This window comes from Misgurnus anguillicaudatus, chromosome 20, assembly GCF_027580225.2.
Source record: "Misgurnus anguillicaudatus chromosome 20, ASM2758022v2, whole genome shotgun sequence".
Classification (NCBI taxonomy): domain Eukaryota; kingdom Metazoa; phylum Chordata; class Actinopteri; order Cypriniformes; family Cobitidae; genus Misgurnus; species Misgurnus anguillicaudatus.
The window spans coordinates 4,743,833-4,763,870 of record NC_073356.2 but is presented as its reverse complement, the minus strand read 5'-3'; the positions used below and the strand labels follow the sequence as shown (position 1 = coordinate 4,763,870).

The window sequence follows — 20,038 nt, the reverse complement described above, 5'->3', positions numbered from 1 at the left end:
AGTTATTGACGATGCACCCACAGAGAAGAATAGGACAACGTAAGTATATGATTATTAATAAAACGGCGAGCTAGTCTGTACTGTTTATTAACTCTTTTGAGAAGTACAAAGACTTTGTCTTTGGATGTTAAAGGCGATCAGTGTTTCCCATACATTGATTTGTTTGTGACGGCCCGCCACGGAATCAACATGCCACAAATAGATTTTTCATGATTCCCATTTACATTTTTATTTTACTATTTTCAACGGCTCAATTCATTGTTGCCAGGGCTCAGTGCGTCTCCCCCCCCTCTCTCTCTCTCATTGCGTGCAGTGCCACGACAGCGCAAGCCACTCTCTCATGTGACAGTGAAAAGGTGGCAGTGTTTTTAATGTGCGTTCCTCCGTATACTTTCTTTTTTGTGTAAACATCAACATTTAGGGATGTTACTGACAAAGACTACTAATCGAATTAACATGACTTGAAGATTAGCAGTAGTGTGAGTGTGTGTGCGTGTCTCCCTGCATTCCAGTTCATTTTTTTATGACCTTCTCTCGCTAACTTCCCTTAGTCTCGTTCACTCGATTGTAACGTCATTGCTTACGTTGTATGAGTGCCCACTACTGCTGGAACACTTGAAGTGGGTTCAAATGGATCGCCCTAAGCCCTTGATCACATGGAAAGAGGAGACCGTCCCCTCCATCATTTGCTGCTGAAGTGACGTCACAATTGTGTTGCATTGTGGTATATGAAGCTGCCTGAAGTGTACATATAAAGTAGACTCGCTCTGTCCATATAAACTTAATATGGACAGATGAGGGTCTGTCCATATAAACTTCCCTCATTCACTTGAACTCGCTTCAAAATGGCGACAGGAATTCCCCCGAGGAGAAGTGTTTAGGGAAGTTTGCGAGTGTGTGTCTAAAACTGGAGTGGAACACAGCCTCTGAGTATGTGTTCTGTAGTCTGTGTAACAACAACAGTGTATTCTCTCATATTTCTGAATTTGCACCAGATTGTCTGCGTTATATCACTCACTTCTTAACACGCACCGGCCCGGCGGCGGGCCCTAGGGGGCGTTTTTACGTGTTTTTGTACTTTGTTTAACATCAAATATTCAATCAACAATCATAAACTTTGCATTATTTGAAAGTTTAAACACTCCAAATTCATGTTCTGAGCTTATTTTTGCAATCAATACACTGGTGTGGAAAGGATTAAATGAAATGCAGATGGAATGCATATAAAAATGGTTGTGGGTACTCACATATCTTGCCATATGGTTCTGATAATTTCTGACAATTCCCAAAAACTTCAACGTACATTGCAACGTAAGGGTCCACTCTTCAAAAAGCATCCCACGTTTGAATCCAAAACAATGAAAAATAGTGAGAAATCCAGCAATATCCTCCTTTGTTTACATCCGCGCATCCGCTAAGTATGACCGATCATGTTTATTTTCTATCAAATATCGATTTTTATCAGTGAAAATCCATCTCTTCCTGCTTCCTTAGACTGTTCCAATAAATATCCCGCCCTATTTTTCTGTTTTGTCCAATCAGAAAAGGTTTGACAACTCAAAATGCCATGCGATACCCGATTTGCTGAGTCAGATGTCCTTCAGCTCACCATAGGCTTTTGACTGGATTACGCCAAAACGAAGCCAGCCAATGCATAGCAAGCAAAGTTTGAAGGGCAGGGGTACTAACCAATCATGAAACGATTACAAGGATTCAAACTAAAATCCTCTCTTGCTTTGTGTGTGTGTGTTGTACCAGGTCTTCAGCTGACACAGAGAGGAGGACTGGAATCTGGAGTGCATTCATGAGCGACCACATTCAAAATAACAAGTATTTTGTTATAATGTGCAAATGTTTTTTTCTGAAATAGTTTTTTCTATGTGCTTTGGTGGGCAGAGAAGTTCTGAATTGATATACATCATGTAATATGTAGTCCTGACTCATTTTCTTTTGATAATCATGTCATTTTGTTATTATGTGTATATTTGGAGTTTCCAAGTGCACTTTTTCTGAAAGGACGCCTGGACTTTTTTTAAATAAAAGCTCACAGAAACAAAATTTTTGGAGTATCATTCTCAAATTTGAATCACAGCATGGTCAGACATTCAGTTCACCTATATGGTGTCCCCAGGTGTCTTACATGACCATTTCATACCTTTTTTGCTAAGTGAATGTTATTTAAAGAAAAAACGGAAGTCATGTAATGTAAATTTTACCTTGTTTTACTCTGTTTCTTTACTACTCTGAGTTGTTATGATTATTAGGCAACAATATGTCAAGTGTCTAGTTTCAAACAAGACCAGAATTATGAATATAGACCATAGGGTTTAAGAGCTGCAGATGTTTTAGTTTGGGGTTGTCGTTTTTCAGAAAATGCTCAAAAATAGAAGTGCTAAATGGCTTAAAACACAACAACAATTATGAGAAGAGCAGCAGCAGTAAAGCTTCAATGTAAATGTATAGTGATTTTGTCAGATGATGTTGCATATCTAAATCAGTAGTGTTTAGTCACTATTTTATAGTCTACTCGTTTTATGTCTGACAACAGAAGAGATGATATGTAAAAATAGCATTCAGTTGTGATATAATGCAATATAATGTGATAGATCAAAGAGTAGAAGTGAAACATTTCATATTTCTGTTAAGCAACTACTTTGCACTGGAAATGTTTTATTATTATTTATATTTTTTACATTGTATTTTTATTTGGTAAAATTTAAGTTATTTATATTGTTTATGACACCGGTGAGTTCAAAATAAAATGGACAAAATAAAATAACAAACATGTGAGTTTTTTTTAAATTAGTCGTTTAGAATAGTCGACTAATCGAAAAAAAGTCGAAAGATTAGTCGTTAGAGAATTGGTGGTTAGTGGCAGCACTAATATTTTGCTTGTTGTTTTGTTAGTCCAGCGTCACGTTTACATTATTAAAATTATAAAAATTAGAATTATTATTTATTAGTATCTGGAGAGATTCTGCATAAAGGAATGGTCTCTAAACTCTTGTCAGGTGTTCTCCAAACTCATAAGGCATTATAGGTGAAGACTCAGAGCTATTCTCTTGGGAAAAGGAGGTTGCAAAAAGAATTGAATAAAAGGGTATGATTAATTGTGAGCAGTGTGTATTAGAGAAATTTCAAAGCTCGCTTACAAAAACATAAAGAGTGACCAATAATAATGAGTTATGACAATGAAATTCACAAAATATGGAGATACAAGATTTCGGAAGGACAGCGACGATATCACTCCCCTTTGTGCACCAAACTAATGTTAAGTGTTTGTTGCTGAAAAGCAATTTTTTGTTTTATCTGACCATAGAACATTTGAAAAGTAACTGACACTACTGGAATTTCAAACGGGATGGGTTCTATGGTCAGATGAAACAAAAAAAAAAGCTTTTTAGCAGCAAACACTTAACATTAGTTTGGTGCACCCAGGGGTCAAATGTACCCCATGTGTACATTGAAATACTGCTGTATCTTTAATTTTGTGGGCCTATTTTTCGGCTGGAGGTCCTGGACATCTTGATCAGATACATGGCATCATGGATTCTATGAAATACCAACAGATAAAAAATCTAAACCTGACTGTCCCTGTTAGAAATCATATAATGGGCCATGGTTGGATCTTCCATCAAAAGTGAGTCACTGAGCGCAAAATTAAGCTTCTGTCATGACAATCCCAGTCCCCTGACCTGAACCCTAAAGAAAATGATTGGGATGAACTGAAGAGAAGAAGCATCAGCATGGAGCTGAAATCTGAAGGATTAGAAATAAGCGCTATATAAACGGGACGACAACGCAGGTTTGCTTATCACATATAAATGCTCAGTAACACAAAAACACTTTTCAAATATAAAAGATTACAGGATTGAAATGTAAAAGATTATTATTGAGTCTCTTGGACATAAATGAGGACTAATTATGAGACGTTAGAAGGCGCAAAGAGCTGCTTCACCTGTAGCCTGGCAAGTAAATAAAGGCTTGGTTTTAAACAAATGCATCTATTTTTAAATGTTTTTTAAATGCTACATCACAAATTTATTGTATATGATGACTCTGTACCTGTGGATATGGTGAGATGAGAAACATTTTAAGTAATGCTTTGTAAAAAATCCCAAATGGCGCTGTCCCAGTGCTGAAACGGCTCTCCGCACATTTGTAAATTCTTTACCTCTTGTTTGTATTTTTAGAGTACAAACCTTCTCTTGCATATTTGCAAATTATTTTAAGAGATTACAATGATTATGTAGGATATCAATACATTCACAGCAATTAAAAGCCTGCTATTTTTACTTCTATTACTGAAAGAAAACGGCTTTTAAAAGTTTTAATCAAAAACATAAACATTTTCAATAAAGATGAAAACAACAAAACATTTTTTTTAACATTATTCTTAAACTGGGGGTTTTCTTCCTCCGCTTAGTTTTTCAGTTTACATAGTCTGTCATCTAAATAGGTATTAGACATAGCGCCAGCGCAACTGGCTTTTAAAGGGGATGAGAGATAAGACTCTCATTGGTTTAATACACATTACGCCCAAAACACACCCATTACTCATTACTAGAATGGGTACCTTTTCGATCGTGCGCTTGGCACACAAACCATTTTTCCCGTCGTTAAATAAGCATACTCATTTAGACCGTGCGCCATGCACTTTAGACAATGCGCTAAGATCAATAAAATAGGGCCCAAAAGATCAAAAGTATTAATGATGCAGATTTATTTTCACAGCCTTCTTTGGTCATATTTACAAAGGGTATAAATAATTTTGAGCATGACTGTATGTGGTGTAGGTTTGTGTTAATTGTGTGTAGTGCTTTGACAAAATTGTGCTTAAGCAATCGTAAAAAAAAAACTGTACTGGGTTTTGGTTAAGTAACTGCATTTTAATGTCACCCCACAAGTTTTCAATAGGGTAGAGATCAGGGGATTGAGTGAGTAACATCTGCCTGCACAACCAGAGGCTGCTGTTTCAGGACCGTAGTTGTAGGAGCGCAGTTCTACGTTTCCAACGTCCTATGTCTCTTCTCCTGTACTTAGTGAGGAAACACTTAACGAGATGGTGAACAGCCGGTGGTTTGGTGAGGATAAAAAGAAGGTCTGCCTTGATCTGCAAAACCTTGCGAATGCCAACCATTTACCTCTGTCTGTATACTCACAAATTGGAATCCCTCAGTCCAAAAAATACATATCTGTTTTTGAGCCAACTGTTTCATATTACAGTCGTTTGGGAAGAGTCATGGTGTCGTATGACACAAAAAAGAATTCGTGGCACTGCCCTTGTGCAAGGACAAAGAGATCATGCCAACACAAGTACATTGCAAAATGGCACTTGTTTCAGACTCACCGTGAACTGTTTAGAAAAGTCCGGTGCACTGAAGAGGTAGAAATCCAAACATCAACAGAGGATGGAGACAGTCATGATGAGGTTGAGCTGGGTAACATTCCATATCCGCCAAAAGATGTCCAAAAGTTCAAAGCCTTGATTGAGTATATTTTGAAGTTCAAACAATTACCTGCTGTTCTGCCAGAACATTTACGACATCCATTATTGGAAAAAGAATACCCAAGGCACCTAATTCCACTGGAGATGATGTGCCAGCAGTGCCCTGGCAATGTGCCCCTGAGTGACCCAATCCTCATTACAAATAAGGCTAAAATCCTCACCAATTTGTGCATTGTTGAAGGTAGGTCAATGAAACTATTTATATCTGTTGACCATCCACTGTGGCAGATTAAACAATTGAATGTGTTGTAAACTGTATTGTAAATATTGTTGAAACTTCTGATATCTAGACATCTCTACCTACTGTAAATATTGCCATCAATGCGGAACCCACTACCGTTACCAAGAGTGGAAAGATGGCCTACACAATTTTAATGACCGGATAGTCCTTGATCTGTCTTTATGCTTACCATAAGGAACATGATACAGGTAAAAAATTAATTTCAATTAACATATAACATGTTAATGAATCTTTTTAATGGGTAAATGTATGAAATTTAAACACGGCTGCGTTCCTTAAAACCTTCTTAGCTCTACGTCGTTCTTAAGTTGTACCTTAAGCTGTACCTTATCGTTAATACGTGTTTCCCGAAACGTTCTTAGTTATGTATCACTTCTGTAAGTCATACGTTCGGAAGGTTGGTCTCTTAGCTGTACCTTGTCCCACGTGACTCCGCTGGGGGCCATCACTGTGATAAAAGCTTGTGTATATTGCAGTCTATATAACTAAATATTTGTAAAAAAAAATTGAAGTACACTCCGTGTTAAATTAGGCATTTTTTAATTTAAAGAATAAAACATTCACATAATTAGACATCATTACACTGATGGTTGATTTTTAATTATTTTTTTCCAAAGGAACATCAGCTGTGAACTATTATTACAGGCTAAAGAAACTATTAAAAAAAAGATTTTGTGTGGAGGAGTTGGTGAAACTATGGCAGGCAGCTATACAGGGAATCTTACTATTTCATTTGTGCATTTCATATCCATTAAATCTTTAGTTTACCAGCTATCTTAGCTGCAAATAAAACAAATCAAGAAAAAAAAAACTCATTGAATTTAGTTGTTTGCAATTTGACATATTTTTACAAGATATTCCTAATAAATTTAACTTGAACTATTTCTGAAATGTTTCTTTAGATATAAAGAACACCGCTATCTCATAACGCAGTGAAACCTATTACATAAAGTGAACAATTGATTGTCGAGCAATCGATATCAACCTATTCAGCACCATCGCCATGGACAGCACCTCGTAACGTCGTACATAAGAAGGAATACCTTAAGAAACCCACTAAGGTATAGTTTGGGAAACACGCCTAGAAAAGGTATACCTGTAGTTAAGGTTTAACTTAAGAGTCTTCTTAGCGTGCTAAGAGACAACGTTATCGGGAAACGCAGCCCAGAACATTTTCTGTATGTTCACTAAAATGTCCTTCAGGTGCATACTGCAGTGAGCAGGGTGGTAGAATACTTAGAATTGACTACAGGGGTAAAGTTTGCCTCAGCTAATACAGTTCTTCATGGGTATCTTCATTTCGAAGCACTCACTGATCATGGGGGCTGTTTACACTTGGTATTAAGATGTGTTTTCATTGATCGGATCACAAGTGGACGAGAGAGACACATGACGTTTACACCTGGTATTTAAATCCGTCTCTTTTGTCCACTTTCGACCGCTTCTGTGCTGAATACTATGAGGGGGTGGTCTGTGAGACGGTGGGCGAGTCTCTCTGCTGTCATTCAAACCCGAGCGGGAGTAATTATGAGTTTATATGGACGCAAACTAATATAATGTCGGAGTGCACTGCTTGTTTAGCAAGTAAACATGCTGCACAGTGTTTTGTACATGAGTATGTAAGAGCTTTCTTTGAATTTTCAGCGCAATTGATGAAATAGGATCGCGCAACTTTCAGACGCTTTCAAAACGAAACTACGGAGATCAGCCGCTTAGTTTTTATCAATGAAAGGCTAAAAATAGTGTGTTCACCGAATGTTCACGCCAGAAGTCAAAAAAGACGTGAAACATGTGTTTAATACCTCAGATTAGATAAATGGGCGGAGAGAAGGCGGTCGCGTGTGGCTGTTCAAACGCATTCAACCACATGTGCGTTCCGCAGCTCCAAATCGATCCGATCGAAAGTGGTTTCGACCACCTCTGGAAGTGGTTGAAAGTGGTCGAAAGTGGACGAGCTCAAAACGTTTTGAACACCGTTTACACCTGGCATTAACGTCGTCCACTTGTGATCCGATCGACGAAAACACATGTTAATGCCAAGTGTAAACAGCCTCATGATTACAATTATTCCTGTGTAAGGGCTCAGTCACACCAAAAGCGCTTTAAACGCTTGCAAACGCAAGGCGTGACGCACTGCCTTTTTTAAAAAAGAGCAGTGCAATGCGCCTTTTCATATTGCTAAGCAACCACCGAGTCAGCTGTCTTGTCAATCAAATATTGAAGCGTGAGCGCTCTTTTGCTGTTAACTGTCATATTAGCAGAAACTTTAAAAAGAGGGCGCTTGCTCTGACCTTGTTTGAGGATAAGAGGAGCACAAACACGCAGGAGAGAGTGAGCGAGTGGAGTCCGGTTCTTCAAAGCAACTGTAAACTTCCCTCGCCACAACGTAAGGCCCGCCTCTCCCCTCATTCGATTGGACAATGGAAGACGCGAATGACGTCAGGTGCTCCTTCAAAAACGCGTGCGCGGCAGGCGGCAGAAAACCGCAAGGCGCTCGGCGCGCATAAACAGCGCGCAAACACGCCCTGCCCATAGAATATCATTCAAAAAAGGCGCCTGCAACTGCCATAAACGCTTTTGGTGTGACTGAGCCCTAAATTGTGGTGATCATCCTCCGGTGGTCATCATGGACCTCCACACAAAGGGAGCCTTCCATCTGGCAGGTAAAAATGTTTTTATGATACAGACCGAATTAGATGTCAACTACTGACCAGGTTACTTTCAGATTTTACTATTTGTATAATTTTTTTCACATTATTTCTTTAGTAAGTGACTTCGCACAACCTCCAAAGGACTTCAATGGAGAAGTTGATATTGAGCTTTTTTGGGAGGCACTTTCTATGGAAAGGATCAGTCGAGGATTTGTAACAAGTAATACAAGCCAAGATTAATTCAACATCACCTTTTCAATGACTGAACAATTTTGTTGCAACCTAATTATCAAACTAAAACATGTTACATAACATGTTTACAATTTTCAAGATGTTTTAATATATTTCTTGTGTTTTGGTATTTTAATAAAGGTGACCTACACAATCCACTTAAAGTTGCACCATCTTTCCACTTCTGGCCGCCGTGGCTAGGCCGAAGCACATGCAAGTCAAACCGTGTTCTTAATACTGAGTTTGAAAAAGTGCGTCTGCCAAAACCAGCTGAGGTCTGCGAATTAACAGTTTCTGAAGACCGCCTAACAGAGGAGCTGTACAAGCAGAAGGAAAAAATACAGTTAATTATATTTGTGTTTTTAGGAGTGATTTACAGGCCATTATTTTACCTGAAAACATGCTGCTCCTCACACTTTTTATTTTATTTGACAGGTTCAAGTTGTTAGGGAATTATGCAGGGAGTGTGGGTTGGATTCCTCTTGAGACTGTCGAATGAATTAAAGTCAAGGCACACTTATGACAAGGTCTTCTAAAGGATTTGGGCTGCGTCAGGTAAGCAAAACTTCACAGTGTACTGTTTGTGTAAGATACTATTATTGATAAGGTTTTTCACCAGGTGGAATAACTTCAAGTGGTGTTACTCTTTGAAAACTTGTTAAAGTGATTTCACATACACATATCAATGAGGATAAAAAACTTTTTAGTGGAATTAACAAAGGTTAGAGCTGAAACCCCATGTGACTTCACAGACATGCTGCTTTCTTGGAAATACTTGCCAAATGTTGTAATATACGACTTCGCATGTGAATCTGAGAGAGACAGAAAGGTTGCCGTTCAACCCATTTGAAGGACAATTGAAGGCCCCAACTCCAGAAAACATAACACTAGCAAAAGAGGGAAAACTAAAGGTGTCACTTCCTTGGTTGAAGTGCAAGAAAGTGGTCCCAGACTGCGATGGCCATCCCATAACTGGGTTAGCAGAGCATTATGCCCTGTATGATCGCTTTCATGAAGATAATACTAAGGATGCTCGTGATGCCCTGCGGAAGCTTGGCCTGGTCCCGCAACTTGCAGGAGTAGTCAACAGCCAAGTTGCGGAACAACTGTTTGCAAAAATGAAAAAAAAAAATTACAACTTAAACATGGCTTTGCCTACAACTTATCTATTTCTCATGAAGAATATCATTCACCACTGCAACTGTCAGAAAAACAAACAACGATTTGGCAACATAAAAAAGGCTTTCGATACCAAGATAGCTACAATATGAATATCCACAGCCAGGCAGTGTTGGGTAACTTTTACAATTTTATATGCAAATCTATCACAGATACAGCCCATTATTATTCACTGTTTTGTACAGTTAAAATATTTATTTATATTTTTAGAAATTACTGTCATAAAGACATATTCAACTGCTCAACCTGGTGCATTGGACATTTTTAGGCCAGAACACTTCTTTCTATGTGTTAGGGAATGTTACTGTTACTAAATACTAAATAGTACATGTATTGGTAATTAAATTGATAAGTTCATGTGTATTCCAACAAAGTGAACAGCAGCTCTACTCTTATGACTTTTGAACTTATGTGAATGTCTTTAACCATTATTACATTATAGATCATGTAGCCACTTCTGAGAGAGATCCTCTTTTTAGACTCGCAGTACACATTGCATGAGTCTGGGTTTGGTAAGGCTGAGTACAGAGCCATATTTAGGTCCACATTTGAGACTGTTTGCTAAGTTCATATAGCAATTAAATTTTTTTCTATGTTCCTATCGCCTGTACTGATATGTTTTGGCTACGTTCCTATAGCCTGTATGTATATGTTTTGGCTACGTTCCTATAGCCTGTATGTATATGTTTTGGCTACGTTCCTATAGCTTGTATGTATATGTTTTGGCTACGTTCTTATAGCCTGTACATACATATTTGGCTATGTTCTTATAGCCTGTACTGATATGTTTATACTGATAATGTTTCTGTGGTTGTCACATCTACCTGTTTCAAATTATTTGTATTTTTTATTGTATACAGATCTTGCTCAAAAAATTGATCCTGGGAGCTGGACTGAAAAGACTGGACATGATATTGTGGTGAATAATATATTGCTTAATTTGATATTCTAATGAAATATGATTGCAATCTGCATTTTATACAAGACGTGTGATGGCAGCTTTGATCTACCAGTCATGTATCACTTATCTTACCTTATTTTTTGTTGATTATAGGGCTTTCCACGCCAGATCTGTGGAAATTACTGTGGGATTTTTATGCTTATGGTAGTGTCCCGTGTGTGTGTGTGGTAAACATCCGCATGTTTCTGTCAACATAGTAAATAAGATGTTTTACTTCTCTGTTTCAGTATACACTCTCCATTGTGACAGACACAGGGTTTGAATTCCAGGAGGTGAGTTGATTAAAAAAAATTGTATTAGGATGAAATTGATTCTTTAAATGATTCTTATATACATAATACTGAAGTGCCAGAGACAGTGGTCCACTTTGATGAAACTGAAAGTGAAGATGACAATGAACCAGTATCAGCCTTTGCTGCCGCCAGTGAGAGCTCAGATGAAGATGACCAGATGGAGCCTGAGCCTCTCTCAGGTTTGGATCATCCCTCTCTCCCCCCTCACAGAAGGTGCATAGCTCACACCTTGAATCTAGTGGCAAAAGATACGGAAAAGGTAACTGAAAAACGCTACAAAACAATGTCGAGGGCTGTTTTTGCAAAAGCATCTGTTCTGTGGAACCTGGTTAAGCGAAGTACAAAGGCTTCTGATGCTGTGCAGGAAAAGCTTGGGATTGGCTTTGTTGTGCCAAATTACACAAGATGGAATTCAGGTTTTTTTGCCATGGAGCGACTGTCTCGCATAGCAACACTAACTACCAAGGCAGAAATGAACATGGCTGAGGTAACCTTGGAAAATGATGCCACTCTCCTACATGGCAAGCTGATTTTGCACACTGTGAGTGATGAGTTTGGCTTTCGCCGATTCTCTCCAGAGGAAGTCAACTTCATACACAAGTTTGTGGATGTGATGAGGCCTTTAACACTTGCACTAAACATCCTCCAAGCAGAGAAGAACATCCTTCTTGGCTACCTGGCTCCAACCATTGTGCAGCTGCAATGTCATATGAATGACCTGTTGAATGAGAGCATAAAGCCCACTGCAGCAGAGGGTCTCATTGCATGCCGACCCCTCATAAAGAGTATCTTGGAGGCACTGAGCACAAGGCTGGCAGGTCTGCTGGAGAAGAGGGACCACATACTCTCCGCTATGCTGGTTCCAAGATTCAAGCTAGACTGGGTCCAGGATGAGGAGAAACGTATGCAGTACAGATTGATGCTGAAAAGAGAATTTCAAACCCTCAACTCTGATGCATTAGCTGCAAGAGACTCAGGTCAAGCCCAGTACAGTGGTGAAAGTGACAAGAAAGATCCTGCAGCGTCATTCTTCAGATTTAACACAAAACCTCAGGTTTTACAAAAATCTGAAGTGGACACCTATTTGGATGCCCCAACCACAGATGGGTTTGATGAATACTTGCAGTTTTCAAAGCTCAGAAGGCTGTTCATAAAATACAACACTGCCCTGCCCTCAAGTGCTCCAGTAGAGAGGCTCTTCAGCATTGGTGGTCAAATATTCAGGTAGGAATAAACTGTGATTATATTATATAATTATTATTCTTTGCTATTAAGTACAGTAAGTACCCAGCCTCAATTTTGGTGATATTATTTTAGTTCTGGTTTTCAATCTAAAACGGTTCCAATTATTTCAGTGATTGCCTCAGTTCACAATTTTTGCCATTTTAATCATGATGTTAAAATTTCTTGTTTTCTCATTCAGACCCAGGAGAAACTGACTGGGAGATGCCAACTTTGAAAAGCTGCTGATCTTGAATGCCAACAAAAAGATTTAAAGGTATATTAAATATTGATGTGACCACTGATCAGTTTATTGGGCTATAGAAGTACAATGTATTGCCAGTGGCTATTTCTATATTGTTGTGCAGAGGTTAGCTGCATGAAAATAACTGAGCATATCTTGTTTTATAGGAAGCAAAAATCAGAAGATCCACCAGGGAGAGACCACTGTGACCAATAACAGGATCATCATTCAAATAAGGTTTTCAAGCTGGACAAAAAATAACACTGTCCTTGGCCTTGCACACTTTTCATTTATGATATTATCATTATTATTTTAGTTATTTATGTGGACTATAACCAGTGAGAGATGTTTATCCAGTTAAAGGGATAGTTCACTCAAAAATGAAAATTCTGTCATCATATACTGAACCACATGTTTGTTACAAACCCGTATACATTTCTTTGTTCTGATGAACACAAAGGAAGATATTTTGAGAAATGTTTGTAACCAAACCATTCGTGGATTCCATTTACAGTATTATTTTTTCCTACTATGGAAGTGAATGGGGTCGAAGAATGTTTGGTTACAAACATTTCTCAAAATATCTTCCTTTGTGTTTATCAGAACAAAGAAATGTATACGGGTTTGTAACAACATGTGGTTAAGGTATTTTCACTCACTGGACAGAAAGTAGAAGCACTGTTCATGGCTGTGGACTCTTTTCTTTTAAGTTATTTTTTACTTCTTCATTGGGCAGCAAGCCAAACATTGAAAAGTGACTTAATAATGTTTAAATGTTTTGCACTTTCAAGTTCAACCTTAATTTCCTACCTCAGCCTGGTTCCTACCTCAGTTTGTGTTAGTAAAATGGTCTAAAGGTGTTTACTATTCATGTAACTTGCTTGTTGAACCTGCCTGGTATATTTTTCCAGTATTCCTTTTTAGTATGTACTGAAATGGAATTTAAAAATGGAAAATTATTAAAATTGAAAAACATTTGAACCTTAAGCACTACTGTCCTGTTTTTCTTTTAATAATTCATCATAAAAATGCAATTCGAGCAGCACATGTTTCCTCGTGTTTTTGAGAATATATTGTAGGGGTGAAAGCTGCATCTGCAACTAGTGATGACTAAACAGACAGCAACAAAGCGTTAAAGCAACAATGGGAAAATGCTGTCCCCCCAATGTCACGACAGGGTTGTAAGGACAGGACGCAAACGCAAGGTTCAAAATAAATAACATTTAATAATAAAAACACGAGGGCAGACATGGTGAATGCAGGAACACAGGAACAGCAACACAGGAAACAGACAGGGTATCAATGACAATAATCCGGCAACAAATACAAAGACAATTAAACAAATGACAGGTGTGGTGTATTGGCGTAATGAGTCAATGAAAGTCCAGGGCTGAATCCGAAATCGCATACTGCCATACTATATAGTAGGCAAAAAGCAGTAGGCGAACGAATAGTATGTCCGAAACCTCAGTATACGTAAAAGGGTAGGCAAGAATTAGTGGGATTTTGGACTATTTCTCGCAAGATTCAGAGGCACGTGTACTTAAGTATCGTCCGAAACCGCCTACTTACTGAAAATGTAGTAGGGGAAATGGCACGTGAACAGAGTAGTACGTCCGAATCCTCAGTATCCATAAAATCAGTAGGCGAGAAATCCCCGGATGCCCTACTGAGTCCGCCCCTATTCTGAAGCGTGCATCGGATGGACACTTCTATCCCAGCTTTCCCATGATGCCACGGGAAAACAAAGCAATCGACCGGAGACCAACCAATCGGGTGATTTAGATATGTTAGGGCCGTTCCTCAGCACCCTGACTTCATGCACAGACCCAGGATATACCACAAAGTGCTCAGCTGATTCATGAAAATAAAGCTGTAGAATTGTCACAGCTGTGTTGAGCTGACAGTAAATATGTGATGGTTTGTTAGAAAAATACATTTGAATAAACTTTTGTTTCATATGGGAAAGTTTATTGTGATGGTTTTATTCATTCATTTTTTATTCATGTTTCCTGTCGTTTTAAGTAAATACAAGAGATTGCTTCACTAAAATGTATATCATCACATTGGCTGCATTGTCTAGTTTGTATTCAAGCACAGCTGTCATCTGACAATAGATATTAAATTACAATCTGCTTGTTTTACTTATTTTGTCCCCTACAAAATAATGTGTAATATATCTGTAACACTGTTACAGATCAAGTTACTTATGCAATCAGGTGTTAGTGCACCTGTCCCTCATACACACGCATACGTTTTCATGTCTGTTATTAGGTTTGTTCGAGTTTATGCACCGCTGTAAGAACCAACAGCTGGATGACATCAAAGCACCGCGAGAGCGACTCCAGAAATCACACGGAGAACTCTGATTTCGAGTTGCTCTCGCGGCATTGTGATGTCAACCCCCTGTCGGCCCTTGTGGTACCGCATGAACTCGAACAAGTCTACTACGTCATATGTCACATGATAACGTCAACATGGCGAATGCTGTACATACTTAACGCGAACGTACATACTGCCTTAGCGCACGTTAAGTAGGTACCCAATGAAATTCAGTACCTACACAGTAAGTATGCGATTTCGGATTCAGCCCAGGTGAGACGGATCAGTGCAATACACAAAACATGTCACGGACTAGCCGTGACACCCAATGCCTATGTAAGCCCTGGTTGGAAAAGGATTCAAAGTTGGATATGAAGATGAAATCTGACATCTGACACATAGCTTCAGTGTTAAAACTGATAAAATAATTGCTGTCTGGGTTCTATATGGGCTGTGGCAATATTTTTGAAAAATAATAGCTCACAGCAACATATGGAAAAAAAACTATGAACTAGTTAATTTTTGGAAAAGTGAACTTAGTTAAAATTTTTGAAGTATGAACTATAAACTGAACTAGTTCATTTTAAAATTTGTGAACTTAATTTTGAACTAGTTCATGTGGAAAATGAACTTTCCCAACACTGCATAATGGTTTATCTTAAAGAAAATTTACAATTTATAAACTAACGACTATCATTATCACATTTCTTTCAGATGGACATGCCTTTGATTCGGTAGTGGTGGTGTCTTCTTCTTATGGAGCGTTTTAAAATTGATGGGTATAAAAGCCCTAAACAATAAGTGTATATTAACCTGATGACTAAATCAAGTTAATATTATAAGTAGACAAATATGTTTTTTTTTTTTGCTATATTCTAGATTAATCTTGTTATTAATTTTTGAAAGGCATGGCCAGAGGTTTGCCTTCTGGACTGATGAGGCCAGAAGCTTGTTACAGGGAACCCTTCAGCCAATATACAGAATGCCAAGAAAGCGTGCCATCACTGAGGAAATTCCAGTCCACATGCAGGCTGTCTTTGACCGTACTGCAGAGGAAAAGAGACTGGTGGATTATATTGTACAGTCACCGGGGGCTGAACAGCATTTGGTGGCACTTAGACATATTCATCATTACATACTCACAGTAAATAAATCAACCAGGGCTTTTGTGAAAATGATTGTCAACTATGTGCCACATTTATTGGCAGTCACAGGCCAATAAAAATCCTGTCTGTGCCTGTAGGATGTACTTAATGGGAAGACTTCAAAGTGGTATCCTCCGAAGTCCTTTCGCCAGGTGCCTGTCTACCTTGACAGTGAAGAACCACAGGACAACCTTTGTGCTTTTCTGAAGTGTGTTCTATATAAAACACCTACGAAACTGAGCTTCACAGATGAAGTGCAGTTAATCTGTGATGTTCTATTTCCAGAGGTATGTATAACAATACAATGTATTGTGCATGTTTCTGCCCTTTCAAACTGTACCGTATGCTGCTTATCTACAGACCATATTTCAATTAGCAATTTTCTTTGATAGGCCATCATATATGGCCTGGCTGGGCTTCAGAATCTGGACGCTGAGCAGGCCTTCCTCTCTGGTCCACATTATCATCGCAGGTAAGTGTAGAAAATGTAATTGTTTTTACACAATGTCCAATGTATCCTTTTTTAACAGCATTTTTGTTAACCAGTCATTATGTTCCTTATGTACTATTTCAGTGAAGTGGAGGAATTTAATCGAATCATAGACAAACAATTGAGAAAAGAGGGGAGAGCATCCAGTTGGTAGTGCTGCTGCATACGTCACAATGTGTGCTTTAAATATTTATATTGATCTTTCTATATTATTTTTTCTCTGTTCAGATGGGCTTTATTGACATGAATGTTTCAAAAACCTTTGTTCCCATAATAAAATTAATAGTATGCGATAAGATATGAACATTACTTGGTATGAAGATTGAAATAATTTTGTATATAATGTGTGCTCTGTGGTGACTAAGATCTTTAATATTTAAATAAAAAATTTAGAGAGTTAAAAATTTTCAACTAAATGTTCCTCTTTTCATTAATTTCTTTATTTTTCTCTCTAGGAGTCAGTGAAGATGTCCATGCAGTTCTTCCTATGTTGTTCATGTCATGAACAAATTTGTTTTTGTGTATGTTCAAATTCACAAATTCAAGTTCTGTTGCAATATATAATTTTATAAAATATACACAAATTTTAAATCTACATCCAGAGTCATCCTTGTGTATTCCCTCTGTACTTGAATATGTGATTGACTGAAAAGGCTATAGGCCTATCATGATTCCTTGTTTATTTTATTTGACAAGTTATTAAATAATGCAACTTAGACCCAATAATTACTCATCATTCTTAGAAACCAGATTTAATTTCAATAAATAAAGCAGTATTTGAGTACGGTGTAATAATCCTTTAAAAACTTTAAAATGAGTTAAAACTGGGTGAAAATTCTGCTTTGGTGGCACATTTTTCGAGTAGCATCTGCTGGAGTTTCGCTAGGTGGAGCTGTTACAAAAAAAACTAGGGTCCTAGAACTGCGGTCTCCGGTTGTGCAGTCAGATAATGTTGGATTTGAGCTGGGCACTCCATAACCTCAATACTTTCTGTCTGGAATCAAGATTTTGCCTTATTGCTTGTGCGTTTGGGGTTGTTGTCTTGTTGAAACAGCCATTTAAGCATTCGCTTCTTTTGGAAAGGGCAACATAATCTCTACAAGTATTCTGATATTTAAACTGATCCATGTTAACTTGTATACAATATATAGGCCCAACACTGTAGTATGAAAACATCCCAATACCATGATTAACTGTTTTTACAGTGTACTGTGGCTTGAATTCAGTACCCAGGAGTCACCTGAGGTTCTGTTGATAACCACTAGACCCTAAAAAAAAAAAAACTATTTGAATTCATCAGGACACAAAATGCTGCTTTACTGGGGCTTCTTGCGAACAACTTATCTTTAGTCAGATGTCTTCTGATCGTCACAGTACTTAAAGATCATTTTAGATCATCTTTGATCTTTCCAGAGATGATGAAAAGCTGAATCGTTGCCATCCTGACTATTATATACTGTTTTACAGTTTTTTTTACGATTGCTTAAGCACAATTTTGAAAACAGGGCCCGGTTTGTCAAAACACTACACACAATTAACACAACCCTTCACCAAAGTAGCACAACATTTCTGATCATTTGCAAAATGGAACACTTTTGTCAAAACTATACACAACTTTATAAAAACAATATTTTGTTACCATAAGAAACACACACATTTCAGAAAAATTCAATTTTTTTGAACCAGTTACACACTGCTGCTGCTAACCTAAAACACTTTTAGCAAGTCTAATTCTAAATGATTAGAGTACTGCAAATGAAGTACAAAGAGAAAGTGCTATAAATATAATTGATTTCTCTCCATACCCAAATTAGTCAACATGGAGAATCACAACAAAACATGTCCCAGTCGTCATGTTACTACAGTAGTGTGCATAACACTGTTAGCTCAGCAAACAACAGACAAATATAAAATACTGTATCCAGTACAGGTTACAATTAGAGTAAATAACAACAACAACAAACATAAAAAATAATTGAAAAAACTGACAATATTGTAAAGAAAATACTACGGTCATCCCTGCTGGAAAAAACAGCATACCAGCAAATTGTGTTTTGGTGCTGACCACCAGCATTCCCATGCTGGTCCATGCTGGTTTGGTGCTGGTTTAGCTGGTGGTCATCAGCATACCAGCACCAGCATCCCATGCTGGTCATACCAGCAAGACCAGCATATAATGTGTTTTGGTGTTGGTATGGTGGTGACCATACCAAGGTATAGTACGGTCAACTGTGGATGGTGTTGAAACCAGTTCTTGACTAAAGCAGAGCGGTGGAATGACACATTGTCCCAGATGACAGTGTATTGTATCTGGTGCATTTCATACTTGCTGTGACAATGTGGTGCAATGGGTCCAAAAATGAGAGAATGTGAGGTGTGTTCTAAGGGCCCATTTTGGCATGATGGAGGAGAACCGCATGCTGTGAAATACTTTCACGTTGGCCTGGGACATTGATTATAGCCCGGTGGCCAATGATAATTCTGCCTCTTCTTCTTGCTTTTGTGATTTTGAACCCTGTCTCATCAATACATATGAATTCATGCAGGACCTGCTGCATTTTTATAGTGCTTAAACCTGATTGGTGTGTGTACAATTTAGCAATCATGTGTTTGTGCACCTGATGGCTGTGTTTAACAGATTGGCTCATAAGTGTGGTCATTTGACAGTCAGTGCTTTGGAATTGCAAAGAAGTGACATCCTGACAGACTTCTGTGTCTTATGTATACCAGTGTGTTTAATGTTTTGCAAATCACTGTGTGTAATGTTTTGCAAATAGTGTGAAGCTGACAATGTGCTTGCAGTTGTGCAAATCCAGCCTTGTGTTTTGCTCCTTGAGTGTTAGGTTTTGCCAATTGTGGGAAAATTTTAATTATAGTGTGTAAGCAATCGTAAAAAAATGTAATAGTAGTTGCTTGTTTTCTTCTTTATGTTTCAGGTTTTTGTTGCCATTTTAAAGCATTTGAGATCATTTTAGCTGACCATCCTAAACTTTGATGCATTCCTTTAAATGTTCCTTTCAATTTGTTCCTGGAACGGCCCATTTTGCTTAGAAATTCAGCAGCAGATATATTTTATAACAATGGGTGAAACATTTGGTTCCCCTCTTTCTTAATAATGGACATAAAGGGGTTGTATCACAGAATTAAAACATTTTCTAATTAAACTTCACACTGCTTTTATTTGGATCACCCCACTTTCAATAAATGAGTATAACTCAGAACAAGTAGTGTGGATATCATATCCAAAAGCTCTATTGTTTTTATATTACACTGCATTTGTAAGTAAACCATTTCCCATGCAGAAATATTACTGCTACTAATAAAAGTGGTTTATCAGGTTACTGATGTTGCACTGCTATCTTTTTTTCAACACAACTGTATAAAAGATTAAGAGCTCATATAAATGTTTGACATGTTTTTTTATTTTGTTGTTCTAAAAATCATTCTGCTGTTAAATGACTGGAACAAAACCAGCCAGTCATAAAATGACCCAACTACATCATCTACCCTGTTTCCACAAAAGTGGTCACATACAGAAATTCTTCTCTTCT

General features: G+C 37.9%; 2 protein-coding genes and 2 long non-coding RNA genes across 4 annotated transcripts; all 4 read left to right on the top strand.

Moving 5' to 3' along the window:
- Positions 1 to 4,827: 4,827 nt before the first annotated feature.
- LOC141351313 (uncharacterized) lies at positions 4,828 to 7,069 on the top strand. Its single transcript, XR_012359524.1, has 3 exons — positions 4,828 to 5,690; positions 5,800 to 5,938; positions 6,954 to 7,069. It is a non-coding gene; the product is annotated as an uncharacterized lncRNA (long non-coding RNA).
- Positions 7,070 to 8,344: 1,275 nt separating this feature from the next.
- LOC141351312 (uncharacterized) lies at positions 8,345 to 8,959 on the top strand. The gene is made up of 3 exons (XR_012359523.1): positions 8,345 to 8,413; positions 8,517 to 8,621; positions 8,774 to 8,959. It is a non-coding gene; the product is annotated as an uncharacterized lncRNA (long non-coding RNA).
- A 1,887-nt stretch (positions 8,960 to 10,846) lies between these two features.
- On the top strand, positions 10,847 to 16,952 carry LOC129454709 (PWWP domain-containing DNA repair factor 3B). Its single transcript, XM_073858260.1, has 8 exons — positions 10,847 to 10,916; positions 11,000 to 11,044; positions 15,567 to 15,631; positions 15,759 to 15,963; positions 16,096 to 16,284; positions 16,390 to 16,469; positions 16,572 to 16,637; positions 16,943 to 16,952. Exons 3-8 carry the CDS (start codon positions 15,609 to 15,611, stop codon positions 16,950 to 16,952), a joined length of 573 nt encoding a protein of 190 aa, XP_073714361.1. The 5' UTR covers positions 10,847 to 10,916; positions 11,000 to 11,044; positions 15,567 to 15,608.
- LOC141351311 (zinc finger BED domain-containing protein 4-like) lies at positions 11,063 to 12,986 on the top strand. Its single transcript, XM_073857947.1, has 3 exons — positions 11,063 to 12,289; positions 12,489 to 12,563; positions 12,698 to 12,986. The coding sequence occupies exons 1-2, from the start codon at positions 11,223 to 11,225 to the stop codon at positions 12,502 to 12,504; spliced, it is 1,083 nt and encodes a 360-aa protein (XP_073714048.1). The 5' UTR covers positions 11,063 to 11,222; the 3' UTR covers positions 12,505 to 12,563; positions 12,698 to 12,986.
- Positions 16,953 to 20,038: the final 3,086 nt, after the last annotated feature.